The sequence below is a fragment of the Vitis riparia genome, chromosome 19, assembly GCF_004353265.1.
Source record: "Vitis riparia cultivar Riparia Gloire de Montpellier isolate 1030 chromosome 19, EGFV_Vit.rip_1.0, whole genome shotgun sequence".
In the NCBI taxonomy this organism is placed as follows: Eukaryota; Viridiplantae; Streptophyta; class Magnoliopsida; order Vitales; family Vitaceae; genus Vitis; species Vitis riparia.
In genome coordinates this window covers 12830101-12846218 of record NC_048449.1, presented here as the reverse complement: position 1 = coordinate 12846218, position 16118 = coordinate 12830101, and the positions used below count along the sequence as shown (strand labels likewise).

The 16118-nt window shown below is 37.8% G+C and overlaps 1 protein-coding gene across 1 annotated transcript; it reads right to left on the bottom strand.

The window, feature by feature from the left end:
* Positions 1 to 1045: 1045 nt before the first annotated feature.
* On the bottom strand, positions 1046 to 1762 carry LOC117908225 (armadillo repeat-containing protein LFR-like). Its single transcript, XM_034821861.1, has 2 exons — positions 1405 to 1762; positions 1046 to 1323 (listed from the first exon to the last, which is right to left on the bottom strand). Exons 1-2 carry the CDS (start codon positions 1760 to 1762, stop codon positions 1046 to 1048), a joined length of 636 nt encoding a protein of 211 aa, XP_034677752.1.
* Positions 1763 to 16118: the final 14356 nt, after the last annotated feature.

The window sequence follows — 16118 nt, the reverse complement described above, 5'->3', positions numbered from 1 at the left end:
AGTGTGACTCCTTATTTTTTTGGAAAATATGGTCTTTGAAAAACCAGATTGGGCTCGAGGGTCAAGTTACTTATCGGGAAGGTACGGTAAAGACCGTAGCACTCCTCTAAGTCCCTAAAGTCGGGTCTCTAATAATAAGATGAAGCTGACGTGGAAATCAATAAGAAAAACAATGAATACTCAAATCGATCATGCACATATGGGAATCAGAACATGTATAGAGAATGACCAGAATGAGAGTAGATGCATACTTGGGCCACGAGTCACGATGCGCTATCAAGAAATAGGGTTAATGCGTAATAATGAGCATAAAATATGTCACATGCATCGCTAAACAAGACAATAAATCATCAGATATCATGCTTCACTCAACTTTATTTTTAAATAAAGTTTTCCGAGGTTGGGCCCCACCAAAGCCCATTTATTTTTGCATGAATTGATTCCATAAATTCCATCACTTAGAATTACAGAATTAATTCTTGCTTATTTTAAAACTATTTAAAAAAAAAAAAAAAACAAAAGAGTTATGAAAGTTGTATGCCAGAAGAAAAATGGTAGCAAAATTTTATTAAAAATGAGACTTTTAAGGCCTGAAAACTCTTAAGGATGAAAGATAGGAAAATTGGGATTATTTGAAAATCGGAATTTGAGAAAATATTTACAAAATGGGATTTGGGGCAATTATTTTCAAAATCAGGGGATGAGGATATAGAAGATGACGCATGGCATAAAAATGGCCATGCAAGGGTGCACAAATGGGAGAGATGGTGAGGGAAGACCATGCAGGTGTGATTCCCAGAGTGTTACTGCGTCTGCTGTACTAGTAGCCCATCTTCAGTAAAAAAATAGCTCATTTTGAGTGGACAAAAGAATCATGCAGTCTCCTGATGACCTGAAGGTTCTTTTAGTGTTGCAGTTCTCACCACCTTCTCAAAAAAAAAAAAAAAATCACCCATGATAAAAGCAAGTTAAGACCACAGACCCTTATGCGCCTCTATAATCTGATCTGTTCTTCTCTTTGCTGGTGGAATTTTACCATTTCTTCTCAGAAATCCTCCAGTCGCATACTAATCCCACTGTTAGCTTCATTTTCTGGCATGAAAGAGAAGTTGCGAATGATATTTAAAGCTGCAACAGCACATTGCTGTTTTTCTGCCCGTCCTTCTCCATCCAGATGGAACAGACCATCTTCATCCAACCACCACTCTGAAGGACGAAGCTTGGTTGTATTCTTCTGCATAGAGGCCTCAGAGATGAAAGAACCAAATCCAGGATGGGAAAGAACATCATTTGAACCCAATGCCTCGCACTCATTCCCAAATCCTGTTACAATAGAGTTAGCACCTAACAACCTGGCTCTTGGCGCTTTTGTAAGTTCCTTTGGAAGGGCTATATCACGCTAGCCATCTATAACTTGGAAAAGAGCATCTAGTAACCCAGGTATATTAGCAAGAGGAGTAGCATCTGTGCACACATCGTCCTTTTCTTTGAAAGAGAGTAATGTCAGGGCACTAATTGCCCATCTTAGCTCACTCTTTAATCCACTTTGAAGAGCCACAACTATTCTTTTGTTGTTTTGATCAGCGAAGGAACCGTGAACGTGGAGAGATGGACCAAGGAGAGTGGATGGAGCAGCCGCGTCAGCAACGGCGGTGGCGGCGGAGTTGCTGCCTCCACTGCCGAAAGGATAGCCTCTCTTCGCCGCCGGAGTGATGGCACCACCTGCCGTGCTGCCCAACTTGCTCTGGTCCCTCTTCTGCATTCCCCTAAGCATGAACAACAATTGTACTGTTTTCAGGAATAGTAGGAAAGGCACCCTGAAGTCCTTTATGTCGAGGATTGACCAAACAAAGACCTATGGGGCCTTGTTGAAAACCTGACTGTAATTGAGAAATGCATGTGAATGTCCCATTACTGGAGGTCATGACAATGGTGTCCAAAGGTGGGTTTTGTAAGGGTGTGAACACAGCTCCAAAAAGGGTTCACGTTTGGACCTTTCTTTCCGTCAATATGCAGTCTCTATAATCGTCTTCATCCAAGTTTTAAGCAACTCTTTCATATTGCATACCAATATTAGATTCAAAAGCTCAGGGAAATCAAAGATGCCATCTTGATCAGCATCAACTTCATTAACTTGCACCCATTTATAGGCATCCCCATGGAAGAGAGTATCAATATGCTCCCTATTGAGGGCCGTTAAGATACTTCCAACAGCATATCTACAGATGATAGGAACGGGAATGCCAGTCTCAGATGAATAAACCACAGATTTTACTTTCACAGTCATACTCCCTCTTCACAAGCACTTCACACCTTTGCTCAGACCAGCACCTCACATGGTCATGGTAGGATGGGTTCGTAGTGAAAAACATGTGGGTAGGATGGGTATAGAAGTTAGAGTGGTCGTGCATGAGGTGACTGGTAATATGAGTGATGGTTTTAACAGGTATTTGAATGAGTGAAGGATGGCCATGCAATGCGTCTGGGCATGAAATGAGAAAGAGAATATGCAAAGAAAAGTATGAGAAGATGAGCAAGAAGGATATTGAGAGAAATGGGTTTAATGGGTATGGGTAAATGAGTATATGCATGGAGGGTATGAGATATGGGTATAGAGGTTAGTGTGGCCATGCGTGGCCATGCAAAGGTGAGGGGAAAGGGATGTGATGGGTACTTGGAAAATGAGTATGTTGTGTAGAGAGATAAACGAGTAAGAGATGGATGGTGAATGAGTTGGGTATGGCGGGCATTAAGGAAATGGTGATATGCACTTATGATAAGGCTTGGGAAGAATGCTAGAGGATGCATGCACGTGGGAGAATATAGGATAGGTGAATGGGAAATGAATAGTGGAGGATGAATGATGGACTTAATGGATATTGAAGGGTGTAAACCTAGAGAGAGAAGTGGGTTTATTGATGTGGCTAGGTGCATGGTGGGGGTAATAGGTTGGGTGAGCATGCTGATTTAAATCATTGAGGATCTTAGCAAATTATTCTAGCCAAATGCAGCAGTGGCCAGGTTCATCTGATTACAGAGGTCTGGGAATAGATATTTTAGCAAACATGGATGGCATCCCCGAGCATATGAGGTTACCTTCAACAATTCTGTCAGCAATGAATGTTCTCGGATTTTTTATGGACACTTCCATCATGATGTGGAAACATTTAGAAGAACTGGTTATGGAGCGGGCTATACTGTTCATGAAGCACTCAGGCTTGGGTTTGAAAGATATATGGTTGAAAGTCCAAGAAGAACTTTAACTGGTTACATAAACCTTCCTCAATCCCCTAAAGGTGCTGTCATGAATGGAGAAACTTGTAGCAACTGCATTGGCTGAAACATCAATGTCGTCAATTGCTCCATCTTAAGTTCTCAAAGCAACCAGTGGAACTGCTATAGCAAGACTATTTCTCCTCTCGGCCAAAGTAGCTGTTAAAGAAATGAATGGTACAGTCAACATGATTCAAACCAATGACGAATCCATGTTCTGGCAACATCAAAAGGCAGCCACTTGTAGTAGTACAAAGTTAACCAACCGGCACCTCATGCAAGGAGGATCTGTTAACACTTTAAATATCTCCCACAAACAGCATATTGCAAAGGAGTGCTTCTTGCTCCTATTAAATCCATTTGATGCCCCATAGTGAAAAATCGCAGCTGACACGTTTGCATGGTCATCAAGTAGGAGCTGTGCATAATCAAAATATCCATTCAATACAGCCATAGGAAGAACAGTGATACCCCCATCAGCTGCCTTGTTTACAACTTAGCTAGAGCACTCTGATCATATTTTTTCTTTAAATTGGAACCATCACCTCTATCACCATTACTTTAAACATTTACAGCTTCATGAGGAGCGCTTGAGACAAAATCAGCCACTACACGCCTTATGCATCTTACATGCCCATTTACCACTGCAAAATGTAGAGTTGTCCTTCCGCTCAGGTAATCTTCCCTTGCATCTGAAAGCACTAGAGTTGGAACAATTTCTCAATGCCCATATCTACAAGCTTGTATCAATGTCGTCTGACCACAATAATTTCCGGGATTCACATCAGCTCCACCCTCCAGCAGCAAAGCAACAATCTCGTTGTGCCCAGCTCATTTAAATCCTCCGGAAAGAATGATCGTCTTACATTGCAAGCCAGAAACAGGGGAAACAGCAAGAACAGGACACCAAAAATAGGAATAAAAATAAACACACACAAGCCACGTTTCATGCTTCCACCAACGAGCTTAGGTGCTGAAGGTGGGCCAAAATGGATTTTGAATGAGTTTTAAAAAGAAATCAAGACCTGAATACCAACATCTCATATAAAATATCAAAACAGAGGCCATAAACAGGTTCGAAATCAAGCATAAAGTGAGTGTAAGCAAGCTCAAATTCCATAAAAATATACGAGAGTCCTCAAAAAGCACATTCAAGCATCAAAAATAGAATCTCATAATACCCAGAAGAAAATAAAATGCCATGAACACAAGAGAATCCATAGCTTACAGAAATGATACATGTGTCACCCTTTTCCAAGATGATTCCCCTGTGTCTTTCCTCCCCTCTCTAGTGAAGACTCTTTTCCTAGCTCAGAATACTTTCCTTGCTCTATCTGTAACAACCTCTACCAAAGAGGATTCCCCTCCAGTTGATGTTCCTCCTCCCCTCCTGTCTGGCTAGCTTCCTAAGCTCAAGGAATACTCTCTAAAAAAATCTCCTCCTCCGAAGGTCACCGCCCACGCCCCCCTTGCTCTTGTCAAGACTTCTCTCCCCAGAAAAGCTCCCCCTCAAAATATCTCTAACTAGCCTGGAAAACCCCCTCTCTCTGCAGTTGGCTACGCTCCTCCATAACGGAAATACGCTCCTCCTTTATAAGTGGCACCTTTTTGAAGGGAATAAAGCCGAATTCCCAACCTGTGAGAAACAAAAAAAAAAAACACACGCCAAAGAAAAACAATCACATGCACGAAACAGTATTTACGTGGTTCAAAAATTTGCCTACGTCCATGGAGTTGCAGGGATATCACTATTATCAGGGAAGAATACAGAGTACAACTTTCGGCTACAATATTTTCTCTCTATATAAAACATGACAACAACACCACACTAAAAAAAACCCTAATTATGAAAGGTTGTTCCACAATGGGCTAAACGGGCCTTCACTCCATGGACTAAGCCTCAGTAAATCTCCCATTAAAAAAACCATGCAATATTATTTGGGTCAGGTTGTCAAACCGGATCAAACAAAACTAGACTCCACAAAGCCTGACAAATCTCCCACTTGGATACTAGTTCAATCACCAACATCAAACCGCTATCCTTTAAGAAACAATCCCTCATCCCCGTAACTCATCCTCATGTCCTCAAGCTAGAAGACCAATTGAAGCTGCACATAACTTCAACTTCTTAATAGTGACACCCTTAGTCAACATGTCTGTCGGGTTCTTAGATCCACAAATCTTCTCAAGTATTACCAGTTTATCTTCAACAAGGTAACGGATAAAGTGGTATTTTCTTTGTATATGCTTCGACTTTGAATGAAAAACCAAATTTTTGGCAAGAAAAATTGCACTATGACTGTCACTGTGTAGAATGCCCATCTCCTGCTTCTTACCCAATTCAAGAGGCCTTAGTATAAAGTGGTTTGTTGTCATTGGTCACTCAAGAGGCCAAGGTGTCACCCCATGAGGCCTTAGTATCGCATGGTCCATGTCAAAGGGCTAACAAACCACTTTTACTTGATGTAGTTGATGCTCTCATCGACTTGGACTATGGGTAGGCTTGGACTATTTCCTCAAATTTCCATAGCATTACATCTCGTTCCGAACTAGCCTCTAATTCAAGACTATCCTTCCACTAAACTAGAAAATCAATTCTTCAATTTTTCTTACTCATTCCCATAGTTCGATGATCTAATATCTTCTCTACCTTGCCGATATCACTTGCGACCAAATTTCTTTCTAATCACTTGCCTTGTCGGTATCCTTCTTGAGTCTAGGTTATCATGATAAGGCGTTGAGAAGCTCACAAAGATCGTGAGGTGTATCTTTAGCCTATCCAACAACTTCAATTTGTAAACTACTTATCCTCCTCTACATCACCTTGAAAGGTCCATCATATTTGGGAATCAACCCCCTCTGCATAGTCTTACTGCTAATTTTATTCCATATATGAGGGTTTAGAAGGACTCTATCCCCAATATAAAATTCTAAGGGTGTTCGGCCCTTGTCCGCATACTTTTTCCTTTTTCTAGATGCCTTCTCTAAGCTTTCACAAGCTTCATTGAGCATCTGCTGCCGAGACCTTGTAAATTTATAAGCTATAGGACAATTACCACCAACCTTTTGCTTAAACATCTCCAAGGGCATAGTTGGTTGTTGCCCTGTGGCCAATTCAAAGGGACTCAACCCTATTATTGAACTCTTATGCAAGTTATAAGATAACTGCGCTATCTCCACTATATCAATCTACTTCTTTTGTGTGACAAAAACATAGTGTCCGAGGTATTCCTTAAGTAGCGCATTTGATACACTTTGTTTGCCCGTCTATCTGCGAATCATTTGTTATTTAGAACTCCAACTTCAATCCTAGGAGTTTAAGCAACTCAATCCAACATTAACCAATGAATTGAGCATCACAATCATTGACTATGTCTTTAGGCAACTTGAAGTACTTGACCACATGGTTGAAGAACAGCCTAGCTACCTCCTCTATGGGACATGCATGTGGTGTAAGTATGAAAGCAACATACTTAGAGAGTCTATCTACTATCATGAAGATAGACTTGAATTCCCTCAATTTTGGAAAGCCACCGATGAAGTCCACATATATGTTATCCTAAGGTCTCTTTAGGATAGGGAGAGGTTGTAGTAACCTTATTGTTTTCTTCTTGCTTGTCTTATCCAATTGGCATATCAAACAATATAGAACATAAGCTTGGATGTCCTCTCCTATGTTTAGCTAGTAATAGTAGTTGGACAATACTGTTGATGTCATCTCTTTGCTAAGGTGACCTGCCTACTTGACATCATAGGTCTCTCTTAGCAATCCTTGTGTAAGCAACTTCTTGGTACATACAGCCTACCTCTTTTAACCACCAAGAGGTCATTTTCTAGCCAATACTTTTTCGTAGCCCCCTCTTTGACTTGTTGTTTCATCTTCTCATATGTAGAATCAAGCTTAGCAGCTTGCTTGATCTTCTCATTAAAATATGAGATCACATTTGATAGAGCAATTACATACTTTGCCAATTCCTTCTGGTTCAAGGCATCTACAACTACATTATGTCTTCTTGGTCAATACAACCATTCAAACTTGAAGTCGGCTAGGAATTCTTGCCACCTAGCTTGCTTAGGGCTCAACTCCTTTTGCATCTTGAAAAAGGTATTAACTATGTTGTCTGTGACCATATATAGTAAATATACTCCCTAGTAGATAATGCTTCCACTACTATAAGCAATGGATAATCGTTGTCATCTCTTTCTCGTGAGTGGAGTATCTTTGTTCTAACTCATTAAGTTTTCAACTCTCAAAGGCTATTGGGTGTCCTTCTTGCACTAAGATCCCCCCTAAGGCCCTAACTGATGCATCTATTTGGGCCTCAAATAGGAGATCCAAATCTAGTAAATGCAGCACCAACTTAACTAAAATCACCACTTTCAATTTCTCAAAAGCTTTCTAGCATTCAGACCTCCAATCCTAGCGAATATCCTTCTTTAGAAGGTTAGTAAAGGAAGCCACTATCTTGAAGTAACCCCTTATGTACCTTCAATAGTAGTTGGCCAATGTCACCTTGCTTGGAACATGCCACTCTTTAATGGCCTGGATCTTCGCTTCATCCATCTTTATCAACCCTTCCTCTATCTTATGTCCTAGAAAGGTAATTTGTCTTTGTGCGAACTCACACTTCTCCCTCTTCACGTAGAGTTCATGTCCTCTTAGTCTTTGAAACACTAGTCTCAAGTGATTCACATGCTCTTCTAAGGTCTTGTTGTAGACAACAATGCATTGAAGTAAACCACAACAAAGGCATCTAAGAACTCATGGCACATCACTCATTAGGTTGTAGAATGTTATTAAGGCATTAGTTAGTCCGAATGGCATCATGAGGAACTCATATGACCCATAGCGGGGTTACACATGTAGTCTTTTTTTCGTCCCCCTCTACAATCCTTACTTGCTAGTATCCTAACCACTAGTCCAATTTGGAAAAAAACATTGCCTTGGTCAATATATTAAATAATTCTACCACTAAAAGATTGGATACTTGTTCTTGATCGTTACTTTGTTCAAGGCCCAATAGTTAACACACAACTATAGGGTCCCATCTTGCTTATTTTGGAATAAGATAGAAGCACCATAGGGAACCCTTGAAGATTGGATCATGCCTACTTCCAACAGTTTCTTCAATTACTTCCTTAACTCTAGTAATTTCGAAGGAAACATTCGATACGAGACCTGATCAGTAGGAAGTTTAGTCCTAGGTGACAACTCAATTTAATGGTCTATATGGCACCTAGAAGGCAATTCCTTGGGTAACTTTGTAGGCATCATGTCTTTAACTTCTTTTTGAATATGGGTTACACTATGTGGCGCCTCTATTGACTGGTCTGCCTTGTTCTCAACCTAGGCTATAATATATGTGACATTCCCACACTTCAACCCTTTCTTTATTTGAAGCATAGAAACCATCTTGGTTTGACCTTTCTTTATGACTTTCTCCTTTATAGCAAAAATAAACAAGGTTGACTCTCATCCATGATCATTAACCCACCAAGATATGGGAGTAATGCCACCTTAGCCTTAAGGAAAAAGTCAATCCCTAAGATCAAATCAAAGTCGTCTAAGGGTACACATAGCAATTTGTAGTTGCCTTCCCAATTTCCCACTCAAAGTGAGACTTTTTTTAGCAATGTCATTAATTTTTTGGGCTTTGCTATTTATTGCCTTGATCTTAATAATGTAATGTACTAGTTCCAAACCGAGCGTCTTGGCTTCTAACTAGCCACAAAATTATGGGTTGCCCTTCTATCCAATATTGGTTTTACCTATATGCCATTTACTAGAACTTGGACATGCATCAACCCTTTTTTAATTATTGCATTCTTGTGGATTGTGTTCAAGAGCTACAAAGGATTGACTCTTAAAGGTCTATCCATGTCAGAATCACCACTACTTTTAGTAGCCATAAGGGCTGATAGTTTTTCCCATTTTGGACACTTCTTAGCACAGTGAGGGCCATTGCAAATGAAACAACCCATGGGTTTGGTTGTCTGCTACCCATACTTAGTAGTTTTTTCACTCGATTATGATGTTGCAGGTTTTTTCGAATTCTTCCCATATGACTTCTTAGAAGATTTCCCCTTTTTATTAGGTTTCTTTGTTCCATTTGGTTTAGGTTTCTGATTGGTAAAGTTCACACCATTCAACTTATAGACTACCAAACAATATGTTGTAAAGATTATACTAGAAAGATCTCACACCCATTATCTTTGTGACTCAATTTAAGCCCATCCCTACAATCCAAACATGAAGTTGAACAATTGTTCTCATCGGACGTATTTTTTTTGTCGAGCATTAAGGAACTAAATTCCTTAATATACTCCCATGTTGAACTAGTGTGCTTCAATCATTTCAAGGATTCTCAAGCCAACCAAGTCATGTTAGTAGGAAGGAATTGATCATTCAACTCCTTCTTAAGAGTCTCCTAAGTGGTGATTTGGGCCTTCTAGACTCCTCATTATCTTCTGCCTTAGTTCATCACCATCACTTCACATCACTAGTAACTTAAATCATGGTGATAATGCCCATCTCCATCTTAGGGATTCGAGCAGCAATAAAATATTGCTCCATATCCCATAAGTTCTCTAATTCTTTTAGCATTCTGGTTGCTATTGAAGCCCTTTGGTTCTAGGACTTGAGCTTTGGGAGGGGCTTCCATACTTGAGATAGAACCTTGCAACACCACCTTTTTAAGGATTGTTATGACTTCCTCAAAAGATTATATAATGGATGAGAAGTCATCTATCAAAGTTTTGACATCTACCTTCAACCCTACCACTTTATCCTCTATGAATTTGTCATGGGACTCTAAGAAATTCTATTGCACAAGGATTTCTTCCTTGGTGTGGTTTGGCCATAGGGCTACAGTGCCCTTATCACCTTGTTATTCGCCCAATAGTTCTTCTAGTCTTGATATCCTTTCTCTTAAGGTCTCTGTAGTACTTCTCCCAACCATTCACTTATTGGTCTCTGATACCAATTGTCATAGGTGAAAATTCCCACATAAACTTTCACATCTATGCAATACTTAGAATCTCTTTAAGCTAACCTACACATTTCCTCACTAGATGACAACATGCAAGGCAACACACGAGGTTTATAGGGCATCAACCCTAACTTGTATTTTATTAACTTATTGAATAAGAATACAAGTTTTTAGCTACACTCCCACGATAGTTTTGGTAGTTTAGACTTCCTCTTGATCTCTCTCAAAAGTTTATCCACTCCTCCCTATTTATAGGGTGGCAGCGCTCCTTGTTAGACTAGGAGTGTTATTCCTAGTTATACTAAGACTTTTCTTAATAGGCTATGGCAATAACCACTCTTACTTGGACTCTAAGTCCTAGTCCTACTCATACTACAATTACAATTCATATCAAGACTCCTACTCATGCTTGACTTGCAATCCCACTTCGAGTCTGACTTTGAATGTTACTGTTGTAGGCATCTATATATATGGCTCATGCTCATGTTAAGTTCTCTTTTGGCTTGCACATCTAAATTGCATCCATGTTGAGGCAACATGTTCCAACATTCACCTTGTTGATGTTGTGACTCTATGCTTTGCCCAAGCCCTCTCCTTGGTGTGGCAACATGTCATGGCATTGCACCCTCATGTATTGCATCTAAGTAGCCGCAACAATGTGCCCATCTAAGTCTCTCTTGGTGTTTTACCTGTCTTGGCCTTACGCCCATGGCTCACCAAGTTGTCTTCTTGCATAAGGAATTGTGCCCTTGTGCCACCTTATTGCTATCATAGGTTACTCATGATGTTAAGCTATTGCCCCATGAGACCTTAGTGCCTCATAGTCCATGTCAAGGGGCTAGCATTAGGTTAGTACTTGCTTCAATGAAAAAGGTGTACTTTGTACCATTAGAAGGTCATATAGATTAGAACCCAGAGTTGTAAAAAGGAAAGCCTTATCTACAACTAACAACTATTGGCACTTTGAAAGGCTTAGATTCTAAGGGTGAAACTAAATCAACCTTTTAATATAAATATTTTAATTAATATTTAGAAAGACTCAAATTCTAATTTTTAGAAACTTTCTAAATATAGTTAAACTAACATGCCCCTTTCGACTTGATTTGTAAAAGTAGCATCCTTAGCTATCTAAAATATTTAAACTTGAGAGGCTTCATAAGCATTTTCGAAATTTGATTATGAGATTTTGCAAATTTTATTTGTACTTCATGTTTCATAATATACTTTCTAATAAATGATATTTTGTATTATTATACTTGCTTCAATCATGGAGAACTAGATATCTTTTATGAGGCAATCATCAATTTTATATTCATATAGATGTTTATTGGTTTCTCTTGTGGTAAATTAAGTTTCTTCAACAAATTTTTGAGCTAAACATACAACCAAGTTTTATTTATTTATTTATTACTAGAATCACCCATAAAAATTAAAATTGGATTTTCCACATGGATGAGCACTGAAAGCTTCTTCTCTTATTGTTTCTTCCTTTGGAAAACTTTTTTAGACATATTTTCTAAGTAAACATCTTTCACATAATTGACACAAATTATTAAAGAACAATTATTTCATTGTTTTTCATGCTTAACAATTTCAATCCTCTAAAATTAAGATGTTCAAATCATAAGTGTCAAATTCAAGAGGAATTATTGACATGAGATTTTAGGCATTTTAAAATATTATTTTCAATGTTATTCAAAAACATTATATCATGGGCACATTACCAATTATATTGGCATGTTAGTATCTTATTAAGACACTTTGATTTTTGAGATAAATATCATCGCCCTTTTCTAAGAGTTGACCTAAACTTAATATATTGTTTTTCATGTTACACCATAGTAGACATTTGAAATATGCCTTCCATTTCATATGAATCAAGATTTTGCCTCTTCTTTTTACTGAAATTTTACATGTATCCCCAAAGGCAATATTGCCACTTTCAAATTCATTAAGCTTTGCAAACACATTTTTGAATCCACACATATGATTTTACTTAGAGGTTAAGATACCATGTAATTTTCTCTTAGCTTTCTCCTTTATATGCCAATAATAAGGTTGGTTCTTCTTGATCTTTATTTTTAGTACCTCTGACGTGTCTTTTCATATTGTTTGTATCATTTCTATATTCATAAGCATCATGGCCATATTTTTTATAATTATAACATTCAATTTGAAATTTATCATATCCTCTTCTTTTATTGTGCCTTAAGTTGTGTCATCTTTCATGTCCTCCCAAGGAATGTGAATTTTGACTTGTTATTTCATTGTTTGATAAATTAAACCTATCTCTTCCTCTATTGTCTTAGCCATGGCTATGACCATGTCTTCAACATATCCATGATTATTTTGACTTCTTTCACTAATGTTTTCATCATTCTCCTTTAGTCTAAGTTTAATTTGTTTAAAAAAGCTGTATTTTTTCTTAGTTATTTCTTTTTAATCTCTTTTTATGAGCTTGTAGTGATCTCATGAGTTGATCAATGGTCGTAGAATCTAAATGTTTAAATTCTTCAATGGCAACAACAATATAGTTTAACTTATCTGGACTCTAAAGATTGAACATATTTTTTTAACACATGACTATCATTCAAACTTTTGATGTATTTTTATTGTAAACTCACAACAACTAATACTCTAGAAAAATAATTAGAGATTTATTTCGATTTTTTTTTTCACACTCAAACTTTAAAATTCTCTTATAAGAGTTGGAAGATTAACCTTTTGTATATTGTTAACTTTGTTATGTGTACTTAAAATGTAATATCTCTCATACTTCCTTGGTTATGGTTGCACTGAAAATCTTCTCAAAAGTACCTTCATGTATTGCTTAATTGATGAAGGTAAGAGTTTTCTTATCTTTCTTACTCATGTTTTTTTTTAAAAAAAAAAATTCCTTTTGATTAATTTTAGGATAGAGTAGTTTCATATCCCTTTATTGTAATTGCAATTATTAAGTTTGTGGACTTGAAAGAGATACATCCCAATTTCCATTTTTTTTGAATGACCTTGATAGCCATTTGTTGGAGTGATAGGGTTGAAAGAACATATGAGAAATAATAACATAAAGGGAGATAAGCAATTGAGATGAATTAAGAAAAAATTATTGTCTTTCACCACTCTTATTCAACTATTAAATAACATCTTATTTATAGATACTAACACCTAATAAAATAGAAACTCCTAATAATAAAATATAAAACTTCATAAAAAAAATATAGAAAATAATAAATTGCCAAAAATAAAATATTCTAGTTAGCTTAAACTAAGTGAAATTCTAATTTTTAGAAACTTTCTAAATCAAGTTTAACTTTTTAGTAACTATTAATACCTCAATTCATGGCATTTGTTCAACAATTCAATTGAAAAACTAACGCATGTATAGGCACCAAATTACATTTTGGTGTAGTTGTCATTCCACATTAAAGAGGTAAATAAATGAATGGTGAAAGTATATTAGTATTGGTGTACACTACAATCTTATACACATGACTTTCCAAAAGATACATAAGCTATACAAGGTATACATCTATTACTCCAAAACTTAAGAATTCACCATTGAGGGCTCATAATTTGTGGGTGAGATTGGTTCTCTCCTAATATGCCCTTGCTAGATGGTGCTTCCATAAAAAATGCCAATCTTGGACGGAAAGGATGTAAAGCAGGACTTGGGCAATGGTTTGTTGAGTTTATCCACAAGTTGATTGTGGGTTGATACATGAGAAACTTGAAGGGAGCCTGTAACTACTTTTTCCGACTCAAAATGATACTGTTTTAAGGATATAAAACAATAAGTTAATAACACAAGTTCACCACTTTAAGGATAAGAAATTCATCACCTTAAAGATAAGAATTCACAATTAAGATCACCATTTAAAGGAATCCACCTTAGAGATAAGAACTTTGATAGAAAAATCAAACTCACAGGTTTTTTTTCTTAGCAATATGAAAAAGTCCTTTCAATTCTGAAACTGAGCATATTTAATCTTGGAACAACCCTTCTGTAGACCCTCAATTTTGTCCCTTTTAGCACATGTCTTTAAAATTCGTTTTCAATGCTCCATAATAGTTCCTTGGTGGCCCATGGCTACTCATACCACTTACCTTTTTTTTGAGTTACCTCGGAGACTTTGGTTGAGGGATTATTTGATCCCTTATTATGACCCTTGACAGTCTTGATTTAGACTTAGGTTTTTCTTGCTTTTTTTAGGATAGCTTTTGGATACATTTGGCCCATTAGGCACCACCCTAGGCCCACTTAGTCTCACCTTAGGCCCACTTAGGCACCCTAGGCCCATTTAGACACCCTAGGCCTATTTTGATACACTTGGCCCACTTAGGTTCACTTAGGCCCACTTAGGTCACCTTTTAAGTAATTTTTTGCATGTTTGCATGATTGTATTTTTTTGTATGGCTTGCATGACTTGCATGGCTCGTTTATTTTAAAGTGGCATGACTTGAATTTTTATTATTTTATTTTTATTTATTATATTCATTATCTTGTCTATTTCTTCATCTATTTTATTTCCTTATTATTTTGTCACTTTTTCCGTAATAATTGCCCTTACTTATCTATTTTAATTTAAAAAATTTATTTATATGTTTTATTTTTATTTTATAACTACTATTATTATTATTATTATTACTTTTACTCATTTTTATCATTATTATTATGATTTTTTATTATTATTTAATCTATTAACTTTGAAATTTTGTAGGAAAAGTATGGAAGGTGTGCACAATCACATTGGGATTGAATAATTGGAGGATTTCCTTGGATGCATGGTGAGATGGATACATTGAAAGGTAGGCGTGAACGTTTTGGGAAGAGTCCTCATTAAGGGAAGTGAGATCATGGCTTCAAATAGGAATCCGGGTTGCATATAGAAAGAGGAGATCACGGTTGAATGGAGGAGGGGGAAAAGGAGATTTATATTGTTAAAAATAAAAAGGAAAGAGGGGGAAGGTGATTAGGGACGGGAAGGGAGAGCAGATTCGGTGAAGGAGGGGCGGCCACAAATTCTCTCAAAGTGGGGGGGCTGCCACTTTGGGGGGAGACGGCAAGCACACAGCCGTATTCCTCACCATCAAGAGGACCAGCACACAACACAGATTCCATAGAAGACACACACCAGCAGCAGGTCACTCTGGGGGAATCTTCAAGGCTGCATCTCCAATGGTACGAGCGCCCGTGCTGGTCAAAACTTTCTCTCCATTGATGCCCATGGTAATGTGGTAGCAGTTAAGCAAGATGGAATTGTTGGCCCTCAGATTGCGAAGCTATTACAAAGACATGGTGGCAGGCTTGAACACAATGAAAAATATTGTGGTTCATGCTATGGAGCAGAAGTGACGGATGATGATTGTGGTAATTCATGTGATGAAGTTCGTGAAGCATATAGAAAAAAGAGGGGGATGAACGCTGCTGGAGAAGGAGACCGCAAGGAGAGCTCTCGTTTTTGGGGGATTCTGAACGTTCTAATCAGAGGGATCTCCGGAGATGAATCTGGAATAACACATCATCGGCCTCATCACGCATAGGAGAGGGTTCATCAGAATTGTATGATTTCCACATCTCTAGACTATCATCAATAAGCATGACCACCAAGCATGGATTTGTCCACAGCGGCCTGATTATACATTGATAAATCGCTTAATCTCAAAGGAGAGTCGAGATCGGATCCAAATCTGGCTGCCATAAAGAAAGGAAATTGTCGGAGCTCTGGGTTTTAATTCAGATTATAGGATTATTGCCAGCGGTAAAGATTGAAGCCACGTGTATGAGATTGGAGTTTGGGATCAGATTACATGGAAACAGATTGATTTCTCCACAACCCAATTGGTGGGTCTCTTGGT